The 27146-nt window shown below is 47.3% G+C and overlaps 1 protein-coding gene across 1 annotated transcript in view; it reads right to left on the bottom strand.

Annotated features, from left to right (window-relative positions):
• CFAP100 (cilia and flagella associated protein 100) overlaps positions 1-26937 on the bottom strand; it is a 45188-nt gene extending 18251 nt beyond the window's left edge. The window contains exons 1-10 of the mRNA XM_039843593.1: positions 26534-26937; positions 25525-25632; positions 16487-16564; positions 7869-7969; positions 5359-5551; positions 3901-3968; positions 3656-3819; positions 3335-3415; positions 2720-2892; positions 2149-2275 (exon numbers count right to left, since the gene is read on the bottom strand). Of these exons, the coding sequence (XP_039699527.1) occupies positions 2149-2275; positions 2720-2892; positions 3335-3415; positions 3656-3819; positions 3901-3968; positions 5359-5551; positions 7869-7969; positions 16487-16564; positions 25525-25573 (1034 nt within the window). The 5' untranslated portion in view covers positions 25574-25632; positions 26534-26937. The remainder of the gene's footprint in view (positions 1-2148; positions 2276-2719; positions 2893-3334; positions 3416-3655; positions 3820-3900; positions 3969-5358; positions 5552-7868; positions 7970-16486; positions 16565-25524; positions 25633-26533) is intronic.
• Between the last annotated feature and the right edge of the window lie 209 nt (positions 26938-27146).

Here is a 27146-nt window from a genome sequence, read left to right as displayed (position 1 = left end):
GCCCATGGTTCCAAGGCCAGCTGGCTGCTTTATGCCTCAGGTTCCTCACATGTCATGCGGGTGGTCCTCCAGGAGTTGCTGAGGTTTTGGGTGGCTGAGATGGAGCAGCAAGGAAACTGGGGGTGTCTGGGGGAGGGGTGGTGAGAGGATAGAGCAGTGTGAAGACGGGCAGGGGCTCACTGAGGAGGGAGGCAGTGGCGGTGGGGAATGAGGAGGTCAATCCTGTGTTCAGTGCTGGAGAACACAGGGTGGGGTGTCTGGGACATTGCAGAAAGAAATCCAGGAGATGCCCAAGAGGTGCCTGGCGTCCCGGAGGTGGAAGCTGGAGGGGCTGTGGGGCAAGAGTCACTGGAGCTGAAACTTGCCCCCAGCAGGAGGCATGGCCCTCAGCTAGAATCTCCAGGATGACTGATGGAGCTGTCAGACACTAGGACAATTCTGCAGGGCCAGCAGACCCAGCTCTCAGCCCGCTCTGGGATGGTGGATTTTATGTTTCAACATGGCTAAGTCAAACATTATTCTAGATGTTTCCGTGAAGGCGTGTTTTAGATGAGATTAATAATCAAATCGGATGACCCTCTATAATGTGTGTGAGTCTCTCCCAATCAGTTGAAGGCTTCAATAGAAAAAGACTGACCTCCCCAGAGGTAGAGGGAATTATGCCAGCATACTGCCTTCAGACACAAACAGTAGGTAGCAGCTGCTCTATAGCCTACTAGCCTGCCCATAGATTGTGGACTTGCCAGCCCCTCAGTCACATGAACCAATCAACTCTCACTCTCACTCTCACTCTCACTCTCACTCTCACTCACTCTCTCACTCTCTTTCTCTTTCTCTCTCTCTCTCTCTCTCTCTCTCTCTCTCTCTCTCTCTCTCTCTCTCTCTCTCTCTCCCTCCTCCTCTCCCTCCCTCTCCTCCCTCCCTCTGACCTCCCATCCCAGGCTTCCCACATGGCTCTCCAGGCCCCCATTCCTGAGGTGGTCCTGACTCCATGGGACAGATTAGTGCCTGACAGTGGCCCTGGCACACTGAAGGCAAATGCCTGACAGCCAAGTGAGGCTGTAGTCAGTGCCCTGCCCCTTATTCATATCTTATGAATTTCGCTCCAGCCAGCACAAAGAGGCCAGGGGCTGGATGGGCCACCAGGAAAACTTGAACCCTGGCTAAGGAGGACCGCCTCTAACCTCCCAGTAACATTGCTAATGAAGAAACAATGAGATGCACAGGGTCAGCTCCTTCATGAAAGGAAGAATAAGGATAAGAAAATTACCTTTGCTTGTATTTAGGTTGAATTATAAGACATATCAGTACTCTTTGGACCTACAAACACAACAACTTGATATGGTTCAACATCCTATTTGCATAAAAATGGCTGGACATGCAGGAAATAATAAAATTAATTGCAGTACTACCTGTGGCTTCTTGGGCCAACAGCTTGGTAGGAGGCACACGAGGACTCGGGGACGGGAGGGGGAGGTTAAGACTTCTCAGTTTATATCTTCTATAGAGTTGTGATTTTTGTGAATGTTTCAGTGAGGAAGGAGAAGTAACTGGATGACCCAGCAGATAAACATACTCACCCTATGAACCAGGTGGAGTGGGTGACAGCTGTGGCCTTGCAGACCTCTGTGGAGGGACATGTTTGCACCGGCCCACAGATTTGTTTGGGGTTTCTGTTTGACTCTCATTGTGCTTTTTGAAAGATTTGAAAGTAACCATCACACTTTAATCTGGGTAATTTAATAGAGGAGTCTAGTCTCTGGCTTCTCTCGAATGGCTCCAGAGTTCTGGCCCCTGGGCTGGCACTCCCTGGTTACAAAAGGCTGGTGGAGTGCATGTGCCATCTTGTTCCATGTGCCCACCTGGCCACCCTCATCTGTTTACATTTGACTGGTCCTTTAGCACCTGAGTGGGCCACTCCAGGCTTAAGTTTACTGATTATGCAGAAATAAACCTTTGTTGAGAAAACCTCTTGATTTTGCAGCTTAAGTCAGACTGTACACCTTCCAGGTTGGGAAGAGCCCCTCCTTAAACTTTCTCTTTCAGGGAGTCTGGCCATCTTGGGTGCCCTTGAACTGGAGTCACTGAGGAGCACACCCCACCAGGCCCCAGCCACTTTTGCAGCCCCTCACCCCCAAGCCCACTCACCCTTTGGGGTCCAGCCCGCCACTCACGCTAGGCTGGCGGTCCTTCTGGAAGCCAACGGTAGTAGCCAGGACCTGCCCCGCCTGTATCATCTGCAGCACTTTCCCGGGCTTCCTTGGGCCCTGGCCCTCTGGAGGAAGCAGAGGAATGATTTCCATGTGCCCCAGCCTGGGATAGGGCCTCTCCAGCCTGGGGCAGCCACGTACCTCTGAAACCCATCTTGCCCTTGATCCCTGGTCCTACAGGAAGGGAGGGAGGGGCCCCAGATGGTCTTGGTTGGAACCACACATGTGGCAACACATTCTTGGGGGCACAGGGTTCCCTGAGACCCCTCAGTAGTAGAAGAAGAGAGGTGTACAAGAGGAAAAGCCCTTGGGTTTGAGTTGAGAGCCAGTCCTACTTCCCCAAGTGGGGACTTGGGCTGAGCCATGAGTGGCTAAGAGGCAGCTACTGCCAACTAAGGCTCTGCAGGGTATAGAAGGGACGAACTCTGTGGCCTGGATGCCTCTAAGGCCCCTGATAGGGGTCACAGGGTCTAGGTGGACCCAGGAACCTATCTTCTTTTTTCTGCTACCTTTATTCCCTTGTGTGGAGAACAGAGTATTCTCTTTGGGGGACTTGACGATCTTTTTGAGAGCCAAGTGCTTCTTCTCTTGTTCTTCCAACCACTCCTTGGGTGATAGCTTGTACAGGAAATCCTTGAAGATCTTGTAATGCTGCAGAGTATCTTCAAATTTGGAGATTTCGCTAAATCCAGGGAGGGGACAGGTGAGGTCAGGCTCTGCCCCCTGGGAGGCCCCTCCAGAGGGAAGCCCTTGTACCCTGGCTAAGGAGGACAGGAATAGGAGAAATGTCATGCCAGGGAAAAAATGCCTGCCCTGCAGGGACCAATGTGGGTTACACCTCCCAGAGTTACAGCCCTCAGGGACTCTGTCCACCCCTCTCAGAGTGGAGCCTGGGGGCCTCAGAGCCATGTGAGACCTGTCTCCTGGTGGTGTGGCCTTGGGAAAGTCACTGAATCTCTCCTGGCCTCAATCACCTCATCTATAAGATGGGCAGCAGAATATAGGGCTTCAAAACCCTGAGATATTTAGGGTTCAGTGGTAAAGTGATGAGGTCTGGCTAGGGGAGAAGTGATGGAGGAAAATGTGGACAGGCCAGCCCAAGCCCAGCATGCCTCTGACTTCACCTTTTGATGTTCATGATCTGGGTGGTCAGATCTCGAATCTCAGTGATCTTCTCCATCTTTGATTTGGTCTCCTTCTCTGCCCTGGAGGTGAGTAGAGGCAGGGAGCCAATCTCAGGCTATTAAAGAAGGGCATCCATACTGCCCTCAGGCTGGGCTGCAGGTGGGGGTGCTGCTAGGGGCCTGGGTCACAGTCAGGGTCAAGGCGGGGTCAGGGGGCAGGGGCAGTGGCCTGGTCCAGGCTGAGTTGGTGGGTGTGCCCAGGCCCCGGGTATCCTGGGGGGATGGCACACGGCCAACCGGGCCTTCCAGCCACAGGCTCACGCTCTCAAGGCCTGCACGGAGCTGCGGTCATTCTCCCTGAGGAACTCATCAAACAGGGCCGAGTCCTTCTCTAGGGTCTTCTCGGCCCGCTCCAGCTCTGCCTCCTCCTTAGTTGCCAGCATCTCCAGTCGCTGGATCTCGCTCCGCTTCATATCCAGGGCATACTGAGGGCCACCAGAGCAGGAGTCATGCTTCTCACTGGGACAGCCCACCCTAGTCCCCTGCACAGGAGCAGCTGGGCCTACCTGGATGAGGAACATTTGCCGCTTCCGGTTGATGTACTTGTTTATGTTATCAGATTCCCCTTTCTTTTCTAAAATGAGAGGAGGCAGACATCTGAGGGATGGGGCAGATAGTGGGAAAGAGACTCAGGCCAATGGCTGAGGATGGGCACATGGCCAGTAAGTGGGGAGCCAGTTGGCTGTTCCTGGTGCAGCACTGTGCTACAAGACCCAGATTATTACAAGAACTGTGGGAGAGTGAGCCCTGTCTCCAGTGGAAGGAGAGAAGGCTTGGCTGATATATTCCATTTCCATGCCTGGCGAATGGTCCAGCTGGGAAGAGCCTCTCTCTCTTGCTAGAGCACTCTTCTTACCTGGAATGAGACTGGCCACCTCTGCCATGGAAGTTATAGCCAGCTGGACTTAATAACAAAACACCTATTGGCCAGGACCTTAATAGGGGTGGTGAGAGAAAAATGGGGCAGCATGATCTCTACTTGGGGTACCCTTCGCCCCCAAGGGCCTAATTTGGGCAGCAGCTAAGTCTATAATGTCAGGTTTCAAGCCAGGTGGGAGGAAATGAAAGTGGGCATCTGGACAACCTTTCAGAGTGCGAGCACAGAGGCAGCGCAGTGGGGCCAAGGGCCATAGGGGCCTCTTTCCTTGGCCTTTCTGAAGAGGAAGACCTAGACACTCCCCAACTTGGAAGAGCCCAGGGAGTGTGGAAAGGACTATAGAAACATGTGGCTTTCTGTTTTGTCTCTCAAATCCTCTCCTTTCCAGAAGAACCTGGTGTGGTGCAGGAGTCCTGTTTTAGGTCTAGATGTCTGGCAGTCCGCCCACTGGCCCCTGCCTCCCTGTTCTACCTTGGGAGAAGGCCTTGCCCTCAAGGAGACCCAGCTCCTCATTGGAAACCAAACCTGGGACACTGATGAGTCTTGTGCTCAAACTGGGTTGGTAGTATGTTAGTGCGTTTTCAGTACTTAAGATTTTCTACTGGATCACAAAAATAACAGCTCTCTCACATGCAGTTCTTTCTCATTATGTACGGTGTCAGAAGAAATTGAATCTCACAACCATGAGGTTGTTACTGTCATCAGCCAGGAGAGGAAACTGCCTGCAAAGGAATTAACAAACTTGCCGAGGATAGTGCAGCCATTACATGCTGAGGCTGAGATCTGAATCCAAGAAATCTAGTTCCACATTGATGCTTTTTACCTCCAAGTCAAATACGTATATTTGATACTGCCTACATTCACTGTGCATGGTCAACACTCAGAATGCATGCAATATTGGGATTCAAAGGCTTTTAGGCTTGCACCCTATCTGGAATTGACCTTTGTGTTGTGATGGTGAAGGCAGGGGTCAGACAGAGAAGGCCCTGTTTCCCCATTACACTGCAGCCTAGCCTCTCCAAGAACTTTTAAAGCACAGCCCTCCATGAGGGCTGCAGACCTGACATGGGGGATGGAGGAGCCATACCTTTTGTCATGGAGAGCTTCCAGGCCGTGTTGTCGTGGAAGGCGCGCAGTTGCTCGGCCTCAGCACGCGCCTCCTGATCCTCTGTCTCTTCCTCCAGCTGCAGCTCACGTCGCAGGCTGGTGTGCTTGGCTGACACTTTGGATGAGTATGTCATTTTCTCATGCACCCGCAGCGTCTTCTTCTGCTCCCGCTCCTGGGGGGAAGTGGGGGTCGTATCAGGCGGGGTTCCACCCGGCCAGCCTGCATTCCCCCCAACACGCCCCTCCTCCATCCTGCCTGGGCTACGCCCTCCCCTCGCGTTGCAGGGGTCCCAGGGTCGCATGGGCTTGTGCTGGTGCGCACTTGGCCGGGACAGGGTGGGGGATGCGCACATGCCCCGAGCGAGTGGGGAAGGCTGTGGAGCTGTGTGCATGTGGGACTGCCCAGGTTTGAAAGGAAGTGGGCAGGAAGAACCTCTGGAGAGCAGGTGTGCAGGTGGGGCAGCCAGATGAAGTACAGGCTGCCCACAGGTCAGATGTGCATTCTAGGTAGTACAGTGACACACTAAAAGATGATTCCTCATTTATCTGAAATTCACACTTAAACTGAGTGTCTTGTATTGTGACTTGCTAAATCTGACACCTAGAGGTTCAGGGAAACTTGATCTTGAGTTTCCAAAAGAAACTTGAAAACTCGAGTTTGATCTGCAAGCCCCTTCGTCACTGTTGGGGGCTGTGCTGTCACTGGGGTCTAGGCCTCCCCACCTACCTTCTGTCTTGCACTGGCCTCTGGCCCCAGCCCTTCACTTAGGAGGATCTCAGGATGCAGGGGGCAGGGTTAGAGCCTCTTCCCCAAAGCCTAGTGCAGGTCTCTGGCTGCAGGGGTGCCCAGCTCTTCCTGCTGTTCAGGCCCTGTAGGCGGGGGGCGGGGGGCAGTCTCTACATCCTTCACCAACTGGGTAGCTAAGCCCCGTAGATCAAACAGACCCTCACATGGACTCTGCATTTGGCCTTTCCTGGGTTAGATCTGTTTCCTGCTGAGCCTGTCAGGTGCAACAACTTCTAAACAACACTGCTTAGGGAAAAACTAGCTTCGGAGGGATCCAGCAGGAGGCCACTAGTTTGCACATCCCTATATAATAATGTCACCAGAAAATGTCATCTACTAGAAGCCCAGTGGCAGAAGGTCTGCATTTAGAACACATTGGGTGGCTGCTTGGGGTCAATGTGAGGTTGGGGGGCTCTGCTGCTGGGTTGGGGAAAAGTGTGGTGGTGGGCACTGTGTTGGGGGAGAAGAGTGTGGAGTTGTGGGGTTCTGCTGGGGTGGAGGCAGGTGTGTGAGGTTGGGTGCTGTATTGCCTAGGGTTAGGAATGTGATGTTGGGGGTGCTTTTGGAGGAAGGCAGAGAAAGTCCAAAAACAGAGCCATGGTAGGAGAAGAAAATCCAATCCTGTACTAATGAGGAAAGAAGAAGATCTCCAAGTCAGGGTCAGAGAAAGCTTGTGTTTTCAGTGTCTTACATTCGGGTAAGTGTGAGCTCTTCAGTGTGGCTTTTTGTGAGCGCCTCCTTCCAGGGCATGAATGGGTGCACAGCATAGCAGGAGGCGGGGAAATATTGATGGATGGTGGCTCACACAGAGTTACTAGGCAGGAGGTACAGGGTGGGGCTGGAGTATGTGCATTTCCACCAGTGTCACTGGTTACTGAATGAAGTTATAGTGGGAGCCACTGCTCTGCAGAATCTCAGATGCTGAGCCCTGAGTTGAGGTGGACAGAGTTAGCTCAGGAGGGAGCCTGGGACACTGGCCATGAAAGTATGACCAGAAACACACTGGCTAATTCCCAGGGAAGATGTGTACTGGGTGAGCCCTGCCTGAGCCTGGCTGCAGTGAGGCTTGCTTGCTCTGGCCGTGCTGTGGTGGTGGGAGAGGAGGATGTCTAGACACTTAGGCTCTTGGGATGGAGAGGCAAAAGAGACTATGCTGGAGTACAGAGAAGGTGCAGGCTGAGGGTCAGAGCTGGCCCTGGGACTCCCAGGCACTGCTGAGGGGCATGTATACGTGTATGTGCTCATGTGTACATGTCTGTGTTCATATCTGACCTCTAAAAATTCCAGTGAGGGGACTGTGCAAGGCCAGAGCAGTTGGGAGGGGAATCCCTGCGGAAGATGAGAGGATCCCTGAGGTCTGAGAGGGGCCTTGAAGGACAGAGAGATTCTCGGGAGGGAATGGAATTTCATGCAAGGGACAGCAGAAGCTAAGGTGTGGTGGCTGAGGCTGTGGCCACAGCAGCTCCAAGGAGCTCACCCTGACAAAGGCTCAAGCACAGTGGCGATGAAACTGGGTAAGAAAGTGGAACAGGTCAGAGACTTGAGAGCCAGGTAGAGTTTTGAGTTGGTTTTGTATGAAATGGTGAGTCATTTACTGTTCTAGAGTGAGAGAGTGACTTGAGGAAAATGTTCTACAGAAATCTGACTGCTGCTTATGTGAGGGAGGAAAGAGCTGGGGGCAGGCCTTGGTCCTGGATACTCACTGAGCGAGACTTATTCCGCTCCTGATCTCTGAGCAAGAAGAAATCCACATCCTCAGACATGTGGAAAGGATTAGCTGAACAGTCAGGAACAATCACAGACACTGGGGAGAGAAATACCTCATTAGAGAGATGAGCCAGCACTTCCGAGCCATGGTCTGTGCCTTTAGGGGCCCAGAGACCTCCTAGCCCAGCACAGAGAGCTTCCCCGAAAGCATGAGCGAGTGGCAAATGTTCTCTTGGATCCAGCTGTGTCTGAAATCCACCTCTGGACCTTCCAGCTCCATAAACTCACCTGTCTGGTTTAACCTAGTTGGAGTTGGGCTTCTGTCCCTGGCATCTGAAAGGGACCTTGTGAATAGCCCCTCCTGTGTCTCAGACATCTGCTATGTCCCAGGCCCTATGGCCTCTTTCATTTAAAGTCTCAGGAACCCCTACTTTGTAGAGGAGGGAAGCAAGAGCTTGCTGTTTTTAAGTGATGGTACCAGCTGATGAGGACCTGCTGACTCCAGAGCCGAGGCACTCAAGGCGAACATGTGTTGCCTTTGCAGGAATCTCCACGAGCCTCCCAGCAAGGCTGGGCTTGGGAATGGGTGAGGGTGATGTACCTGAGGCCTGGAGAGGTAGGGCAAGCATTTGGGGGCTACCAAGGACCCTAATTCTGCTGCTCCCACCCCCAGGGACTAAAAAGAGGTTCTTGTAGCTCATCTGAGAGGGTGTCAGGGAGGGCAGAAGCTAGAGGACACCAAACTTAAGTCTTAAAAATATGGCTGCTTTCTCCCCCTACCCTTGATTTAAAAGAAACATGTTTCAGTGGAAAAAAACAAAACAGAACAAAAAATTCTTAAAAAAAAAAGAAATGTAATAGCTCCCCCACCCCATCCCCACCCCACCAAATGGCATAGATGATAGAGGCTCTGTTCATTCCTCTGGCGACCAAATCAAAGTTGTGATGGAAACAAGGAGCAGAAGCAAGGAAAAACTTGCCTGGGATCTAGGTGAACAAGCCATACAACTACGGAGAAATCCAAGAAAGCTCCCTGCAACGGTAGAAGGTAGGACGGGGCGAGGACGCAGGGCTGCCAGGTCCCAAGCAGCTGAGTGAGACGGAGGCTGCGGCAGTGGCAGAGCCTCTTAAAGGCGCCGCATCCACTAGCGGGTTTTCGTGGTGACAGACCTGCTTGCTTGCTCTAAGCACCAGTGCCCAACTGGCTGTGCGCAGGGAGCATTGTTGGAGTGAGGGCCGCGGTGAGACTCGCAGGTACAGAAGTGCCGGCAGTATCCATTATTCCCTGTTGAGCCCTACCCACTACCAGTGCGGCTGACACAGTGCCGCCATTGCTGTGACATCATCAAACTGGATAACAGAGGTCGCTCCTCCCAGAGGATTCCCTGAAACCCCGCCTCCCCCAACTCGTGGCCCCACCCAAGCCACATCCAAGTGTATCCTCAGCGAGTCAGGTGCTTCTTGCTGAGACTCACATTGGTAGAGGCAGCTGGCCTCGGTTTCTGGTGTGATCTTTTGAGGCAACTATAAGCACGGCATCTGTGGATTGCTTGCTGAATTTTAACAGGCGGCCCCAGAGGGGTAGAGGCTTGAGCTAAATTTGGCCTGCAGTTGAACTCCTCTCAGGACTGTGCCACTGGACACCTACTTCACAAACCCACACTAATAAGACAGGGATACTTAGGAGCTTTGCTTTGTGCATAGAAACAGATGTGGAAAGGCAACCAAAATGGGAGGACAAAGCAGCAGAAACCATATGAGAGAACAGAACAGAGATCCAGATATAATGATGTCAAGTAATCTAACAGATGCAGAGTTCAAAACACTACTTATAAAGATGCTCAGTGAACTTTTGGGAAGTGTAGAGAACTCTAACAAAGTGATAAAAATGGAAATGGAAATTATAAAAGGGAAACAGTCTGAAATGGAGAACACATTATCTTAGACGAGAAGTATATTAAATGGAATAAACAAAGGAATAAACAAAGTGAATAAAGAAGAGGATCAAATGCCTTATCTAGAGGATAGGAAAGCCAATCAGGATACTCAATCATAATGGCAAGAAACAAGATGCCAAGACTATAAACATAATTTAAGGAGGATATGGAACACTATTAAGGCTCCAAATATTCATCTGTTGGTGTAACAGAAGAAAATCAAGAGGTTGAACAGCTGTTTGAAGAAATAATGATGGAAAACTTCACTAACCTGGTGAAGGAAATGGACATAAAACCCCAGGAGGCTCGGAGAATTCCAAAAATCAGGGATCCAAAAAGGCCCACACCAAGACACATCATAATTAAAATGCCAAAGGTTAAATACAAAGAAAGAATATTAAAAGCAGCAAGAGAAAAAAGAAATAATTACTTATAAGGGAACACCCATAAGACTGGCAGCTGATTTCTCAGAAGAAACTATGCAGGACAGAAGGGCTTAGCAAAAAATATTCAACAGGACGAAGACCCAGGATATATAACCAAGAATAATTTATCCAGCAAAGCTATTATTTAGAGTTGAAGGACGGATAAAGAGCTTCCCAGACAACAATAAGCTAAAGGAATTTATCACCACTAAGCCAGTATTACAGGAAATGTTAGAGGGACTTCTTTAAGAAGAAAAAACATGCATCAAAAACAGGAATAAAGAATGGAAACAACTACATTCCTATCAATAAGTACGTTAAATGGAAAAGAATTAAGTGCTCCAACCAAAAGATAGAGTGGCTGAAAGGATAAGAAAACAAGACCCCTACATATGAAAAGGAAGGGGATGGAAAAAGCTATCGCTTTGATGGACCTAGAAAGTTTTTAAGTCAAACAGAAAAAGATAAACACTATATAATTTCACTTATATGCAGTATTTAAGGGATAAAAAGAACAAACTAATCAAAAACAGACTCACAAATATAGTGGACAATTTGGTGATGGACAGAGGGGAGGCGGGTTTGGGGGGTGGGGAGAATGGGGTGAATGGTTAAAGAAGTACAAATTAGTAGCCGATGAATGGCCACGGGGATGGGGAGCACAGCATAGGGAATGCAATTAGCATTAATACATTGGCTAGGTGGAGGGTCAGGGGAGGGAGGGAGCAATTGGGGAGATCATTTTACTAACTATATAGATGTCTAACCAATGTACTATGTACTTGAAACTAATTAAAATTTTAAAAATTTTAAAAAAGAATATGATAAAAAAACACTTTGAATCAGCTGCTGATAACTATTTTGGGGGTATTTTCTTCTAGTATTTTCAACACACATTGTTAATAATTTCACATCTTCCTTTTAAAAATATAAAAACCATTCTATCATCAGCAGAAATAACCAATTCTTTGTGGACCTTGTAAGCAAATATTAAGGGCTGCAGTGATGCACTATGCCATCAGGATGCACTTGCCACGACATGAGTAGCAGCCATAGTGCTGCCCTGGACATCTCGAGGACATCACTGACCACTGCTGACTGGTTCTTGAGAACTGATTTTCTGAAGGGAGACTAGAGGCCAGGGGCAGTGAGCAGTTTTCAGGCTTCAGAAACTTATGCTGACCTGCCTTCCCGGAGGCCTGTCTCATTTTACACCCTCACCAACAGAAAAAGGGTGCTGTTAAAGGGATTCAAAGTCATGATAGTCTCAAAATACCTCCACATAAGATACTTATTACCAGGAGAAAAGGAGCTTTACAATGGAGAAAGCTGGCAGACTCCACCTTGCTCAAGAGATCAAAGAGAGACCCTAGCACATTACTCAGACATTCCTATCTAGGATGCTTCGTCTGCAGTCTGTCCTGAGGAGGGATTGGAAAAGCTCAAAGTCATGGACATTCTATAACATCTTTGCACTATTCTTTCAATTTTTCAGTAAGATTTAAATCCTGTCAAAGTCGAGAGTTTAAAAAATTGAGCTATGTTCAGAATGAGGAGAATAAAGATTATCTGCTCCTTGGCCCAGCTGATGGGAGAAAGTCAGAGGGGCATCCAGTCTCTCCTTAGCTTGGCTTCTGAGGAGGGAGCAGGGCCTGCACTGTGCGAGGAGGTGGCCCATGACAGGGAGGAGATGGCACATGGATGGTGCCGGTCCAAGGTCCATCGGGGATGTCTGGACAGGAGGGACAGAGGTGGTTCAGAGGCTCATGCACTATGGGAGGGACGGGAGACTATCACCAGGACTTGTGCAGTTTTAATTTGGAGAATGGTTTCTTGTCTCATGCCTAATCGTGATTTTCTTTTACACACTGACTTTGATACTGACAGAATCCAGGAGAGACTGTAAAAGGGCCTGTCAGCCTCAGGAGGCCAGGGAGATAGATGAGAGATGGTGAACTGGGCACATGGATTTTGCCCCCCATTGGGTTCCCTCAATCCCCAGAAATGACATAACATACATTTAGAAATGGCATTAAAGAGAAGGGGGCAGCAAAAGCTGATAGGGAGCTTTGGGGGAGGGAAGGCAGACAGGGTGCGGTTAAGAGGGGAAATGCAGTCCAACACAACTCCAGGAGGAGGCCCTGGAGGGCGGGGTAGCTCTGGGTGGCAGAAAGGGGCAGGGGGCCCTGGACAGAATTGCCACAGCCAGTTACCTCCTCAGTCCTCGCCTCTCTCTTGTTCCCAGTTCCTGGCCAGCAACCCAGGGAGATACGTTTGCCCTAAATTCAGAATAGTGAGGACTGAGCTTGGGTCAGAGTGGTGGGGCAACTAAGTCTATATGTCCCCAAACTGACTGGTAGTGTGCATGGGCCACACATCCTAGTCTCCATCAGAAAGATTAATTATAATAGCTAGCAAGCACCGAGTATTACCCTGGGCCAGAATGAGGAACTTACATTACTTAACCTGTAAGATGGGAATCATTGTTACCCCTAATGAGGAAACTGAGGCAAAGAGAGGTAAGAAGCTCACCCAAGGCTCCATAGCTGTAAGTCACTATGTGGAGACTGGCTCTAGAAAAATTTGCATTTGCAGTAAAGTGAGTAGGGTATGTTTAGCATCAATGTGAAGAAAACCGATGTGTTAATGTGAAGATGAGCCCATTTTTACGGCAATCATTTGAAGCAAATCATCCCAGAAATGCAAAGTTAGTTTAACATGTATAAACCAATCAATGTAACATACACTATAACAAAATGAGAGAGAAAATTATATGATCATTTCAACAGATGCAGTAAAAGCATTTCATAAAATTTAAAACTTATTTTGAATAAAAGTCTTAGCAATCTAGGAATAGAGGGGACTTCCCCAGTCTGATAAAGGGAAGTAGGGTGGGCTGAGAAATGGCCCTCATAAATGTCCACACCCTAATCCCCAAACCTGTGACTTTGTTCCCTTATTGGTAAAGGGGACTTTACAGATGTGATTAAGTTAAAGACTTAGATATGGGGATCTGGGATTACCCAGATGGGGCACTTGATATAATCATAAAGGTCATTATAAGAAGGGAGCATGAGGGTCAGAAACAGGAGGAGGAAGAGGTATGACAACAGAAACAGAGGTCATGAAGAATGGAAGATGCTACCTACGCTGCTAGCTTTGGAAATAGAGGAAAGGGCCACCGGCCAAGGAATGCAGTCAGCTTCTATAAGTTGGAAAAGGCAAGAAAAGGATTCTCCCTCAGAGTGTCCAGAAGGAACATAGTCCTAGAACACACCTATCCTGTAACATTCATTTCAGACTTCTGACCTCCAAAGCTGTAGGATAATATATTTATGTTGTTTTAAGCCACTGAAGTTGTGGTAATTTGTTACAGCCACAAAAGGAGATAAATACAGGTATGTACAAGAAAGCTCTAGGTGAAATTTTGAATGTTTTCTCGATCAAGGAACAAGACATGGATACCTATCTTTGCACTTCTAGTCAATGTTGCAGCAAGGTTAGAAAAAGAAATAAAGGTATAGGATTGGAAAAGAAGAGAAAATAATGTCATTCAAGGTGACATGACTGTATAGCAAAAAAATCCAAAGAATCTACAAACAAAATGGTTACAATTAGATCAATTAGAAGATCTTACTGCGAAATTGAAATAAAACTTATAGAAGATACAATAAACAGAGATCTTCATGAACTTGGGGATCAGCAAAGAATTTTAAAAGAGGACGCAGAAAGCACTAACCGTAAGGAAAGGATTGTTAAAATGAACTGCATTAAAATTTGGAACTCTTGTTCATTAAAAGTTACCACCAAGAGAGGCAATTCACACAGTAGAGGAAGGTATCTGCAATGCTTAGAACTAGCAAATGTCTTATATCCAGAATATATAAAGAGCTCCTAGAAATCATTAAAATAAGATGAAAGACAACCCCATAGAAAAGTGGGCAGTAGAGGAAAACAGGCACTTCGCAATACAGAATCATCAATGGCCCATAATCAGGTTGGTCACGAGGGAACATGAGATACTAACACATATCCTAATGACTAGGTAGTATTAAAAGAATCAACAACGTGTCAAATGTTGAAAAGAATGTGGAGCAATTGGAACTCACAACTGTTAGTGGGACTGTGAATTGGTACAATTTCCCTGGAAAATTGTCCAGCTTTATCTACTAAAGTTAAACATATGACCAGCAATTCCATTTCTTTGTATACACTCAAGAGAAGTGTGTGCTTATGTCCCCAAAAAGCATGTGTAAGAATATTCATAGCAGTATTATTTGTAATAGCTATAAACCAGTAAGAATCTAAATGTTCATCAGCTCTAGAAAAAAATAATACATTGCTGGCATATGTGCACAATAGAATACACAGAGCAACAACAAAGAAGGGACTTCTGCTACATGTGTCTCACAGACATGATACTGAATGAAGAAAGCCAGAACCAAAAGAGCACAGAGCGATTCCATTTATGTGAAGTTTGAGAACGGATAAATGATTCTATGATAGTAGAACATTGGCCATCTTTAGGGGAAAGGGCAGATGGTGAATAGGTGGAGGGTATGAAGTTGTATACATTTGTCAAAACTTATCAAACCATATACTTGAGATTTCTGCATTTTACTGTATATGAATTATACCTCAGTGAAGAAACAAAACAAATCCAACATCCAGACCCTTCACCCTTAGTGTAATGAGCAGTTCAGCACAAGCATCCATGGGTAGAAGAAAGTACTGGGTGACTAGCTGGTGGAGATCTGTGATGGCCACCACTTGAACCCACTGATCACAGCATGGCCAACAGTGAGGCAGCTAGATGAGTGGGCTTTTTATGAAAGGTGGTAGGAGGCACACAGCCCACCTAGGAAGTAGTCTGTGAAAAACATGGAACATGTATCCTATCAAGCATCTAATGTCCAATTAAAGGAGACATGGGGAACAGAGAAACAGTTTCAATGACAGCACTAGGAAGAAGATATATCACAGAAGACATTCCACAGGATAATTAACACCATTTCTCAACAACTAAAGGCACAGAAGATGAAAGGACATAGGGGAGTGGCCATGCTAGATTAAAAGAGACTAAAGATGTTCCGATCTCATTTGAATCCTGATTAGAATGAATTTTCTATAGGAAGACATTTCTGTGGTCTGGCTAACTTCATTGTGAGCTTATAAGAAAATGTCCCTATTTTTGAAAAAATGCACATTGAGGTATGTAGGGATGAAATGGCACATCTGGATTTTACTTTAAAATATTTTGGCAAAGACTGAAAAAAAAAGAGACAGAGAAAGAATAGATGAAACAAATGTGGAAAAATCTTGTCTACTATCCAATCTGGTGATTGGCATGTGAGTTCATGTGGGTTTGCTGGACTTACTCTCTACTGGGTAAGAAAGAGGAAATGGGAGGCTGGGGTGAGCTGAGGGGTAGGAGCTCAGCCTCTGAAGGACAGGCTTAGGGAACATGCTCACATCTGCACACTTCTGCAGAAGGATCAGACTGGCTCATAAGCCCAGGGATCCTGGGGGTGGGTGGGGGCAGTGCAGGAACCAGGAGGGAGTCTGAGAAGCCAGGGTATGGAGCAACAGAACAGGGGCTCAGAGGATGAGGTACACACAGCTAGCTGCCTACTCTTCTTCCTAACAAGTGGCAGCCATGTGCCTAGCTGAAAAGCTACACTTCTCAGACCCCCTTGCAGATACTGATGGCCCCGTGACAAATAGAATGTAATCAGAAATTATTGGGTGGGGCTTCTAGGGAGGACCTTTTCCCAGGGAGGACTGAGTTGGCAGGTGGGCAGTTTTGCTTTTCTCTATAGTCTTTCTCCCTGTCTGAAATGAGATGTGATGACTGGAGCTACAGCAGCCGTTTTGTGACCATGTGACAACCTTGTGGTTGAAAGCCCTATAGATAAAGATGGTATAGGAGAAAGAATTGGGACCTGGTCTCCTGGATGATTTTGTAGAACTGTTATTGGTAGAGCCTCATGGGGCCCTGCATTACTTCCCATGTTTCCCATTACTGGAGGGAAAAAATCCCACTTTGTTTATATTCCTGTTATTTCAAGTCTCAGTAACCCATTTCCTAACCACTAGACCAACAGGGAACACTCAGTAACCCATTTCCTAAATGGAAACAGAAGCATTTCCCACTGCCCTTCACACTAAAGACTAGGTCTGAAGGTGTCTGGGCCTGAGGGAGAAAGTGTGCCTCCCACCACCTGGGACTTCAGCTCCCAGCTCCAGAGATACCTTTGCCTTTTTTCCCATGTTTCTTTTTTTCTTCAGTGATTGAAAAAGGACCATTGTCTGTGTTTTCCAGGGTGTTCTCTGGGGAGACACAAAAGTGAAAGTAAATGACTTATTTTGTGATATCTATGAATACAACATAAGGCCATGGAGAGACTCAGACATACTAGGGCTCCAGCCCCAGTGCCCTCACTTGCCTAGTGAGTGGTCTTGACAAGTCACTTGGCTTCTCTGAGCCTCAGTTTCCATATCTCTGTTAATCATGCTGGCCTTGCTGGGAAGTTGTAAGAATTGTGCAATAAAATGGCCACAAAAGTTCTTAGCACATGTGTCTGGCACATGGAAGGTTTTTTGTGCCTTCCTTTTCATACCTTTCAATTTATTCCTAGCAGCACAAGACCATTATACAGAGAGGTCATGGGCACTAAGCCTCTGTCTTTCACCCTGCCAGCGCTTTTGCTTGAGCTGCCCAGTGCTTCTGTCAAAGTTGCACCAGAAGACTTAGAGAATCCCATTTCTTTGTTGTTCTCTCTTCAACTGATACCCACAGGGAAGGCCCCACACTTCCACTCACCCCAATTTTTGTAGCTTGGAGTTTTCAGTCTATGCCAGCCCAGGAGAGTAGCCAGCTCAGAGGGCAGATGGGGTGGGGGTTGCCAGAGAGTGTGGAGGTGTGTTTTGGTGGGCAGCTCTTGGGCCAGCGTTGGGGAGGGTGACCTGGGATGATAAAGGAGAAATGAGGGCCTGGGAGGTATAGGGGATATGATACCAAGGGCCAGGCCCTGACTAGATGGGTGATGAGGTATGAGAAGACTGAGTAAGAGAGGAGTCCTGTGGGACTGGCAAGAAGGTCAGTCAAATGCCTTCAGGGCCAAGCAGCATATATAATGGTTAAGAAAAAGTAGTAGTAAGGAGCAATGAGGCCTGTGGAGAACTTGGGCACAGGTTGCTGAATCTTTACTATTTTCTATCTTTCTTAGTGACTATATGGTTAAATTTTCAGGTATTAAATTTTAATTAACCATATTATAAAAATCAAAAGACACCATTATGATTTAAATAGACCAAAGCCGAAAACAAACAAGCCAAAACTCTAATAAAATTTAATTTTTTCTTAATTAAAAAAACAATGCACATATGTAGCAAATTTTCTAACAATGCAGGCTCGATGTGTTGACATGATGATAAATCCTTACCTGAAGCCCTCATGACCAGACAGATTTTTGTCTATCTACTCAGAGGTATTTTATGCATACACACATTTAGATCTCTCTCTCTTTTTCACTTAAAATGCATCTGCTTAGTTGCTAAAACAGATAAACTTTGAGTACATCATACTAAGTGAAAGAAGTCACAAAAGGGCAAATACTGTATGATTCTACTTATATGAGGTCCCTAGAAGAGTCAAATTCATAGAGAGAGGAAGTAGAACGGTGGGTGCCAGGGGCTTGCGGGGAGTGGAATGGGGAGAGTTAGTGTTTAACGGGTACAGAATTTCAATTTTGCAAGATGAAGTCAGTTCTGGAGACGGATAGTAGTGATGGTTTCATAACAGTGTGAATGTACTTAATGCCATTGAATTGGACAAGTGAAAATGCTTTAAATGCTTAAAACTAAAAATGTGTAAATTTTGTTTTGTGTATTTTACCACAATTTTTTAAAAGTTTAAAAAAATACATCTGCTCATGCACAAGGCTCATCGCTACTCAGCCAGGTCTCCTGGTGGACCCTGAGGGTGTTTGCAAACTTCTGCAATGGCTACTCTCTGTTACCAAGCTGAGCTGGACTGTTTCCCACACACCTGGGACTTTGTCAGTCTGAAAAATGGCATCTCGGTTTTGATTTGCATTTCTCAATTATGTATGAGATTGTGTTGTTTTTTAAGATGTTAATTATCCATTTGCTTCTCTCTTTCTATTAGTATCCTTTGCCCTTTTTTTCTGTTGGGATGTTGTAGTTTTTAAATGATTCTTGAGATCCTTTATCTATTAAAGGATACTGGCTCATTTGCTTGTCAAAGCTGCTGAAAATATTCTTCCTTCAGATGTTCTGTCAATTAACTTTGGACTGTTTATCATATCTTTTCCTGACAGGACATTTTAATGTTTGCTTAGTGAAATGCTTCGGAGTTTTGTGTCTGACTTAGAACGGTATACCAAATCTGGAGGTTAAATACATTTTTTAAATTCTTCTGTTTACAAACTAATCAAAAACAGATTCACAAATATAGTGGACAATTTGGCAACGAACAGAGGGGAGGGGGATTGGGGGCTGGGAGAATGGGGTGAATGGTTAAAGAAGTACAAATTAGTAGTTGATATAGTTGGTCTCAGGAAAGGGGGAGCACGGCAGAAGGAATGCAGTTAGCATTAATATAATGGCTAGGTGGAGGGCCAGAGGAAGGAGGGAGCAATTGGGGGATCATTTTATGAACTATATAGATGTCTAATCAATGTACTGTATACTTGAAACTAATTTAAATAAATAAAATAAAATAAATCCTCTGTTTTATTCCAGTACTTTAACAAAATTAAATTTCTTTAATTAAAAAGTTTTAGAAACATAAGCCTACTTTTAGAATAATTCTCCAAGAGAATAGGAAAAGATGAGCTGGGTGCAAAATATCCTCATAAAAAGTGATAAAATATACACAGACCCTGGGCAGTGGGAGATCTGGTGTGAGCTCCAGGCATCAAAATATACTCATACCTTTTAAATCTCCAATACAGTACAGCGTGGGTTCTGCTGCTCACAGAGAAGAGCTGCCAGTTCTCTGAGCAAGCTGCCCTTAGGTCTCTCGCTGACCTGCTCCTCCCCACCCTAAGCCATCTCTCCCCAGAGCCACTTTCTCTGCACTCCTCGGGCTATAGCTTCCAGCTGCAAGAGGGGCAGGCCACTGCAGTGGGACTCCATTCTCAGCCCTCCTTCTCTTTCACTTTGGGACTTAACACTTACTTCCCTGTTGCCAGCGCCCTCCTGTCTCCCACTTCTCCAGCCCACTTGTCCTCTCCCTAGCTTTGGGCATCAACCTCAGTGAGGACTTGTCTGTCTTCCTTGACCCCCTGCCACCATCTCAGCAGAGGATTTGGGTTTCAACCTTTGTACCAGGACATGCCACAGACTTTCCCCGCTGTCTCTGGGCCCTCGAGCTCTTCAGAGCTGCTTCTCTTTCTCTCCAGGCTAGAAATATGCCCAGGTAGGTCCTCCAGATCCTCAAAGGCTCTTAATGCAGCAGTGACATCTCCTGGAATTGGTTAGAAACGCAGAGTTCCAGGCCACCCAAACCTACTGAGTCAGAGTCTACATCCCCACCAGCTTCTGAGGTATTTTAAACACACAGTAAAGTCTGAGAACTCCTTGAGCACTAGCTCTGTGTCCCATCTTAAGCTTGGTGCTAGAGTATACGGAAGCAATACCAATTTACTGAGATTTAACCTTGTCCAACAGAATCTAATTAACTGTAACTGGAAAAGAGAAAGAGCAAGAGTAAGGGGGAGGGGAAAGAGAGAGAGAGAGAGAGAGAGAGAGAGAGAGAAAATCTAATGTTTTTTGGAGACTTTCATTTGAATTTGCACTAGAGTCCAAGTTCTAATTCTGGTTTTATTGACTGATTCTTAACATGAAATTCTCTGATCTGTTGCCAAATACATGCACTCACGCTAAGTATCACACAATCCTATCCCCCTCCCCTGCCTTGTGCTGGGCTCAGTGTAGGCATGGGTCCCTTATCCTCTTTCTGCCAGGGCGAAGCAGGAGATGCATGAAAAGGAGAGAAGGGTCAGGGTATAAGAACCCAGCTCCCTCCCAACAGGTACTGTGGTGGCTGCCTCCATCCCCTGAAGCTTGACTGCTCCCTGTGGAGTCAGCCTCTTCATATGGGCAAGCCTTTTGGGTTGGGGAACTAGTCTCTCCTTTGCCCTCAGACCCGGGGTGGGCAAGGCTCTGGCAGTTACCAGCATCACATGGCCTTTCAATGCTTCCGGACCCCTAAATAGACCCTTCCTAGTGGCCTCCTGTAGCATAAGCCCTGACAGATTTTTTCTTTTTTGTAATGCAAGGTCCTGACTTAAGATTTTATTGCTGAGGCATCCATTTCAAAGCGGCATCCTCTTTAAAGACAGCTGTATCTCAAATAAACACATTGCCAGCAACACCACTAGATAAACAGCCAAGCCACCTTCCCCACCAATGTTCCTGTTTAAGAGGTCTTGGTTGATTTCAACAACTGACCATGTGGGCTACTTGTTTGTTATCCCTTCTCTAGGTTTAAATTCCTACTCTTGTTTTAAATTCACTAATAAAGAGAGCTCTTAGAACCCTAGGCTCCCACCCTCAACCCCAATAAAAGTAGAACCCCAGGCCCATGCATGCCTGCCTGCCTGCCTGCCAGCAAGTTTTTTTTCTCTCTAACTGTTACTTTGCTGTGTGGCCTCAGGTGTGCTGTGTAAGTTTCAGGTCCTATAAGTAATAAACCTTTTTTTCCCCCAAAGTTTCTTGATGGTTATTGCTGAAGGGAGTCCTGCAATCAGAAGAATCACAACAGCTGACTAGTCATAACATTGGTTATTGTCAAATAAAGTAATAGACAGAACTACTTTAAAATAGAGCAAGGAGCTGCCATGTCAAAGGAATTGTCTTGCATGTCATACCTCAAATCTGTGGAATGTTAAAAACAGAGCAAAATAACTTTCGGACTAGACCTAAGCAACATTGTGCCCCTAAAAACTGTTTGCAATGATAGCAAGAAAGCAGATATTATGACTACCAGACTGAGGACTACTGGACTGAAAATAAAAAACATTATTTAGAATTAACATCACCGTGTTATGCTATCTACACCAGTAGAAATGCCTTCCTTCTATTGATGTGATTGTTCCCTTTCCCTTTCTCATATATACCCATTGCCTTTGTCTCCTAATTGGAACACTATTACGGTTTTCGCCTGAATCAGTGTATCCTGAATAGCTATTCTTATTGATCTCAATAAATGCTAGTTGCCTCTCACTTTGAAAGTCTCCTTTATTTTTAGGTTAACATTATCAATAGGCATATAACAGTTCCTCAAATTACCCCACTTGCAAGGACCTCCAGTGTCATGCTGGGGTTGTGGTAATGACTCTTTCCCAGCTGCATGGGCCCTTTCTGACCACTGTGTCCCTCTCTCTCATTCACAGCCACCCCCTCAGACCTGGCCAAACTCACCATCTCCACTTGTCTCCCTTCAGCTCGTCCTCCCCCTGCCCCGGCCCTATTCTGGCTTCTGCCCAGTCTGTGACCCTGCCCAGATGTTCCTGCTTACTCTGCTGGAGGTTACTAAGGCCTTTTCAAGGTCACTTGCCCCTCAACATGTTCCTTCTCCTACCCTGGGTTCTGGCTTCCCTCTGGTCTGTCCAACTGCTCCCTCCATCTCCTTTACAGGGTCCTCCACACATCAGAGTTCTTCAAACTGACGGAAGCCATTCTGTCCCTCTCTCTCTCCCTCCCCCACCTCTCTCCCTCCCTCCCTCTCCCTCCATCTTGTCTCGTCCTTCCTTCCTTCCTTCCTTCCTTCCCTTCCCTTCCTTCCTTCCCTTCCTTCCTTCCTTCCTTTCCTTTCTCTCTCTCTCTCTCTCTCTCTCTCTCTCTCTCTCTCTCTCTCTACCACAGCTTCAATTTCCATCCATTTGCTGATAACACTGACAATCCCATCTATTTTCCTAACCTCCAGGCCTCCATCAATAGCAGCCTCTTCCGAGTCTCTACTTGGCGCAGTGCCAAGATGCCAAGGGGAGTGTGCCTGTTCTGTCTATGGAACACAGGCAGCCAGAGTGGCAGGAGTGGAGTGAGCACTGAGGGGAGAGCTGTATATTGCTCGTCCCTGCAAACTCTCATTGACCTCTGCAACCCCAGCCTAACATAGTGCCTGACACACAGTACGTGCTCAATAAACATCAATCAAATGACTGAATAACTGGGCTAGCACAGTGCCTGACACATAGTTCATGTGGCTGGTCACTAGATTGGGCTTCGGATGGCCCAAATTTACAGCTCCCTAGGTGAAGTTTGAGTCACTTAAAACCATAATTCTTAAAATTGCCAAATTCAACTTCTGCCTCCAGCCTTCCCCACCCCCGCAGTCACACAGAGGAAAGGCCTGGCCACCTGTATGGTTAAGAAGTCTCTCTGGACCCCACACCCTTCTTTGACTCTTCCAGAATGTAGAATGTGGACTTGAGGGGCAGCACACATGCTTGCTCAGCATCTGCACCTGGTGAGTGAGACTCCTTAAGCAGGGATGAGACTTCCTCCCCACTCCCACCCCTGTACCCACAGCCTGGCCTCTTGTGAAATAAATACCACCACTCGATGTTCACTCTCTGCCCCAGTGAGGCTCAGTCTGGGTTCAGGCCTGGATGTCAGGAGCCCCAAAGATGAAAGGACTAGCTGTAAGACAGGTGTCTCTCAACTGGCTCTGAATTGGGGTGGGGCAAGGAGGGTGTGGGGGACAGAGCTGGGGGCAGGTCCTGCAGCCCCCATCCCCACCATCCTTGACTGGAAGTGTCGGGGCCTGCTCTGGGTTTTCCTTGGCTCTTCTGCCAGGCCAAGGTCTCTATCAAATGTCCTCTATCCTCTGTATCAGGGGCAAGGCCTTGCCTAGGTCTTGAGGAAAGCTGTGGGCAAACCTGTGTCCTAGGGAATGGTGCCCCTAGTCATAAAAGTCATAAGAAATTGGGCATTCTCCCTGCTTAAACCCTTCCAATCATCTCAAAAGAGATGCTCTTCTCTCATTTTCATCTTTTAGCATTGTTAGCGACAGATATCAAATGTCACCTCCTCCAAGAGGCCTTCCCTGACTACTTCTCCCATTTAAATTACCCTGTCACCTGTTCAATGCTCCCAGTTGTTTTGCTTTCTACCACTTTTTGGCTGATATAAATATAAACTGGTTTTTTGTTTTCCAATGCCTGCCTCCCTCACTGCAATCCCAGTCACATAAGGGGAGACTCCATTGGTTTTACCCACCTCTGAATCCCCAGTGCCTAGAACGCATGTCTGCATACAGCTGGCACTTAATAAATATTTGTGAATGAAGAACAAATCCAGAGCTCACTCCTCTGAGTCAAATTCCAGCTAAGTCTTTGCCCAGATCCATTTCCTTGCTCTTAGCCTTCTGGCTAGGACTGGGGTCCAGATGCACTATCTGTACCTGGCTTAGACTTGGAGCTCAGTGTCTCCAAGCCCCTTACTGCCTGGGGGGCTAAGAGTTTTCCTAGTTTCCACCTTTGTCCCCAGTTCCTGCAGCTGAACCCAGACCTCAGGCTCAGCAATCCTCCTGGATCGAGCCCCTGGCTGCTGTGCCCCTGCCCAGGTGGACTTTATTTGGCTGCCTGGCTCGGCTCCCTGCTCAGCCAGGCCTGCCAATGTCCTGGGTCTGTCCGCTTGGTAGTGCTTGCTTGGCCTGGTTTCCTTTCAAATGTACAGACTCTCAACTGAGACCAGGCCACTCAGCTCAGGGAGGCCTCTTGTTGCATGTTACCTCCTAGGTAGGTAATGCACCCAACCTTGAAAGTCACAGGGTATCTGCTATCACCACCTTCTGATACTATAGGATGAATCGATATAGTTTAGAAAGCCTTCAACTTTCTTGAGATAGTGCAATTATGTTGCATTGTGTGTGTGTTTAATTTGTTATCTGTAAACACTTCAAAGCTATTTTTTTTTTTTTTTTTGGTAACCCTGTTTCAGCCTTTCTTTATTTTTCAATTTCCTCTGGAGTATGGTGAGTGAGAGAGAACGAGTAAGCTCACAGTATGATAGTGGGGACAACTGTTGACAGTAGCACATGCTTTGAAACAAGCTAAATACCCATTAACAGAGGACTGGTTAAATAAATTAGGATATAGCCGCACTATGGGATTACTATTCTGCTCCAAACACTAAAAGTATAAGGGAACTCTTGATTGTATGTGCACAGAGCACACTCAGAAGGATATGAGAGACACTGGTGGTGGCACTGGCCACCTCCGAGGAGGAGACACTAGGTGTCTGGGAGCAAGTGGGGCTAGGCTTTTCACAAGGCGGGGCTTTGAACATGCTTTTGAATTTTGAACCTTGGGAATACTTTACCTATTCAAAACCAACTTAAATTAAAAGCTGAAAGTGATTGAGAGTATATGACACAGTAGAAGGTATTGCCTGGTCTGCCCACCTCAGTCCAAGCAGACTCAGATGTACCTCAGCAGCCTCCTTCTGTGCCCTCCAGTTGGGAGCGCCAGGAAGCCTGTGTATGACTCTGGGAAGGCAGGGAGATGGTTATTTCACAGAAGGGCTTAGGGCCAGCTGGCACCTTCTCTGGGCTCAGTCTAGTAGCCATGGCTGTAGGAAAGCTCAGAGAGGCCCACCTCCACTGGTACCTTTCTCAACACCTATTATGGGGTGAACAGTGTTCCCCCAAAATTAATGTTTTTGAAAATTTGAAATCCTAACTAACTCCTAACACCTCAGAATGTGATCTTTTTTTTTTTGAAATAGAGTCATTGCATAACTAAGATGAAATCATGCTGGGGTAGTGTGGGTACCTAATTCAATATGACTCCTGTCCTTAATAAGAATGAGATATTTGGAATACACACACACATAGGCAGAACTCCAAATGAAGATGAAGGCAGAGACTGAGGTGATAAGTCTACAAGCCAAGGGATATCAAAAATTGCCAGCAAACCACCAAAAGCTAGGAGAGAAGCATGAAACAGATTCTCCCTCATGGCCCTCAGAAGGAACCAACTCTGATCTTGAACTCAACATTTTGATCTTGGACTTCCAGCCCCCAAACCTGAGACAATAAATCTCTGTTGTTTAAGTCACCAGTCTGTGGTGGCACTTTATTCTAGCAACCCTAGGACACTAATACATGGGGTTTCTAGAGAAACGGGAAAACTGAATTCTGCCTCATCCCCTGATTTAGAATCACCTGAATCCTTGATTAAGTCCAGATCTCACTGTCCCAGACTTCCAAGACCATTTTTGTTCTCTGAGAGACCCCACACCAACCTGGTACTTACTGTTGCAAGTCATGTCCTTGGAGACCATAGTAGACAGGACCTTTGACATCCTGGCAGAAGAACAAGGGCTTGCTGCAATACTTGATCTCGGCTAAAGGAGGTTCCAACCTGCGGAGTAACACAGTGCTTGAGCCAGATGGCCTCTAGGCCCACAGCTCCCATACCCCTCAGTGGCTGAGAACAGCTGGCATTTACTGAGGTCTCACCATGTGGCCAAAATCTGCCCCTCCCTGCCTCTCCCTCCCACCCCCACCCCCACTCCTATCCTCTCCTTCCTTCCCTGACTTGATTCTAACTGTCCTGCCTAATCTTTCTGTTCCTAGAACTCTCCAACCATGGTCTGCCTCAGGGCCTTTGCATTTGCTGTCTCCATCCCCCCAAAATGTTCTCGCATACCCTTCAGATCTGAACTCAGTTCCCTCGCAGAAGCCTTCCCCCCACCCTCACCCCACCATATGACCTCACTTAATTTCCTTCTTTGCAATTACCTACCATCTTATTTAGCGCTTTAAAAAATATTGCCTATTTCCCCCTAGAATGTAAACTCTACGAGAACAGGGTTCCCCCCCGCCCTGATTTGCAGCGCGTGCACTCATCAAAGCACCTGACACGTCCTTAACATTGAATGACTTTTCATTTTGCAGCAGAGGCAGCGAAGTAGAGGTTTAGCGAGCGAGGTGTCCAAAGTCAGAGTCAGGAAGGTCAGTACCTGAGATTCCTTGACTCCAAAGCTTGCGCCCTTCTAGACACATTCCTTCTATACTCCCCACAGACAGAAATCCGGGTACCAGATTGGCGGGATGTGTGGTCGGGGCATAGAGCAAGGGTGCACAAGGAATGGAGTGGCAGAGGGATAACAAGGTGGGTGACAAAGCAAGTATACTGGCAAGGAAAGAAAGGCAGGAAGTCTTGCAAAGGGGCCTTGCGAGGGGCGCCCGAAGGTCCCGCTCCCGGCCCTGAGAACATCACGATCCTGCGTACACCCCACCGCTGCACCGCGCGCACCCACCGGCCCCACGCTCCCCGGCTCTCTCCGAAGCTTCAGGGCCGCGGTTCCCAGCTCTGCGCGCCCGGGCCTTCGGTTTACGTCGGCATGGCAACTGTTTTCCTGAAGGCTGGGACCATGATGTCACAAAGGATGAGGAAGCCGGGCCGCATAGGGGTGGGGCCTGTGGGCCGCAGGGTGGGGCGCCGGGAGGCCCAGAGTCGCGCTACCTCAGCTCCCCGGCACTGCCGGGACAGCGCCGGAATATGTAGTGAGCAGCAGTTTCTTTCCTCCGAAATCCATTATTCCGCTCTCCTGCTCTTTTTATTTCATTTCCTGATTCACTGATTCAATGTGTTCTTCCATATGCATGTAGTCTTTTCTGCGGAGTGGACCTCACTTTCTCGAGGGGCGGCTGTGATTTCTGATCTGACTCTGTGATTCTGACTGGTAGAAGCTGAGTCACCTGCCTGCACCTTCTGTCTCATAGGCAGGAGTCTAAGAGTCCCTGCCTCCACCCTGGCTGCAAGGGAGGTGGGAAAGAGAGCTTCTACAGTGGGGCCGGGGAGTCCTCTAAACCCAGGAAGGATGTTGAGGTGTAGGTGGTCTACCAGTGGGACAAGTAGCTTGTGTCTGT

Source organism: Pteropus medius, unplaced genomic scaffold (assembly GCF_902729225.1).
Source record: "Pteropus medius unplaced genomic scaffold, Ma_sr-lr_union100, whole genome shotgun sequence".
Lineage (NCBI taxonomy): Eukaryota > Metazoa > Chordata > Mammalia > Chiroptera > Pteropodidae > Pteropus > Pteropus medius.
This window is presented reverse-complemented; position numbering and strand designations above follow the sequence as displayed.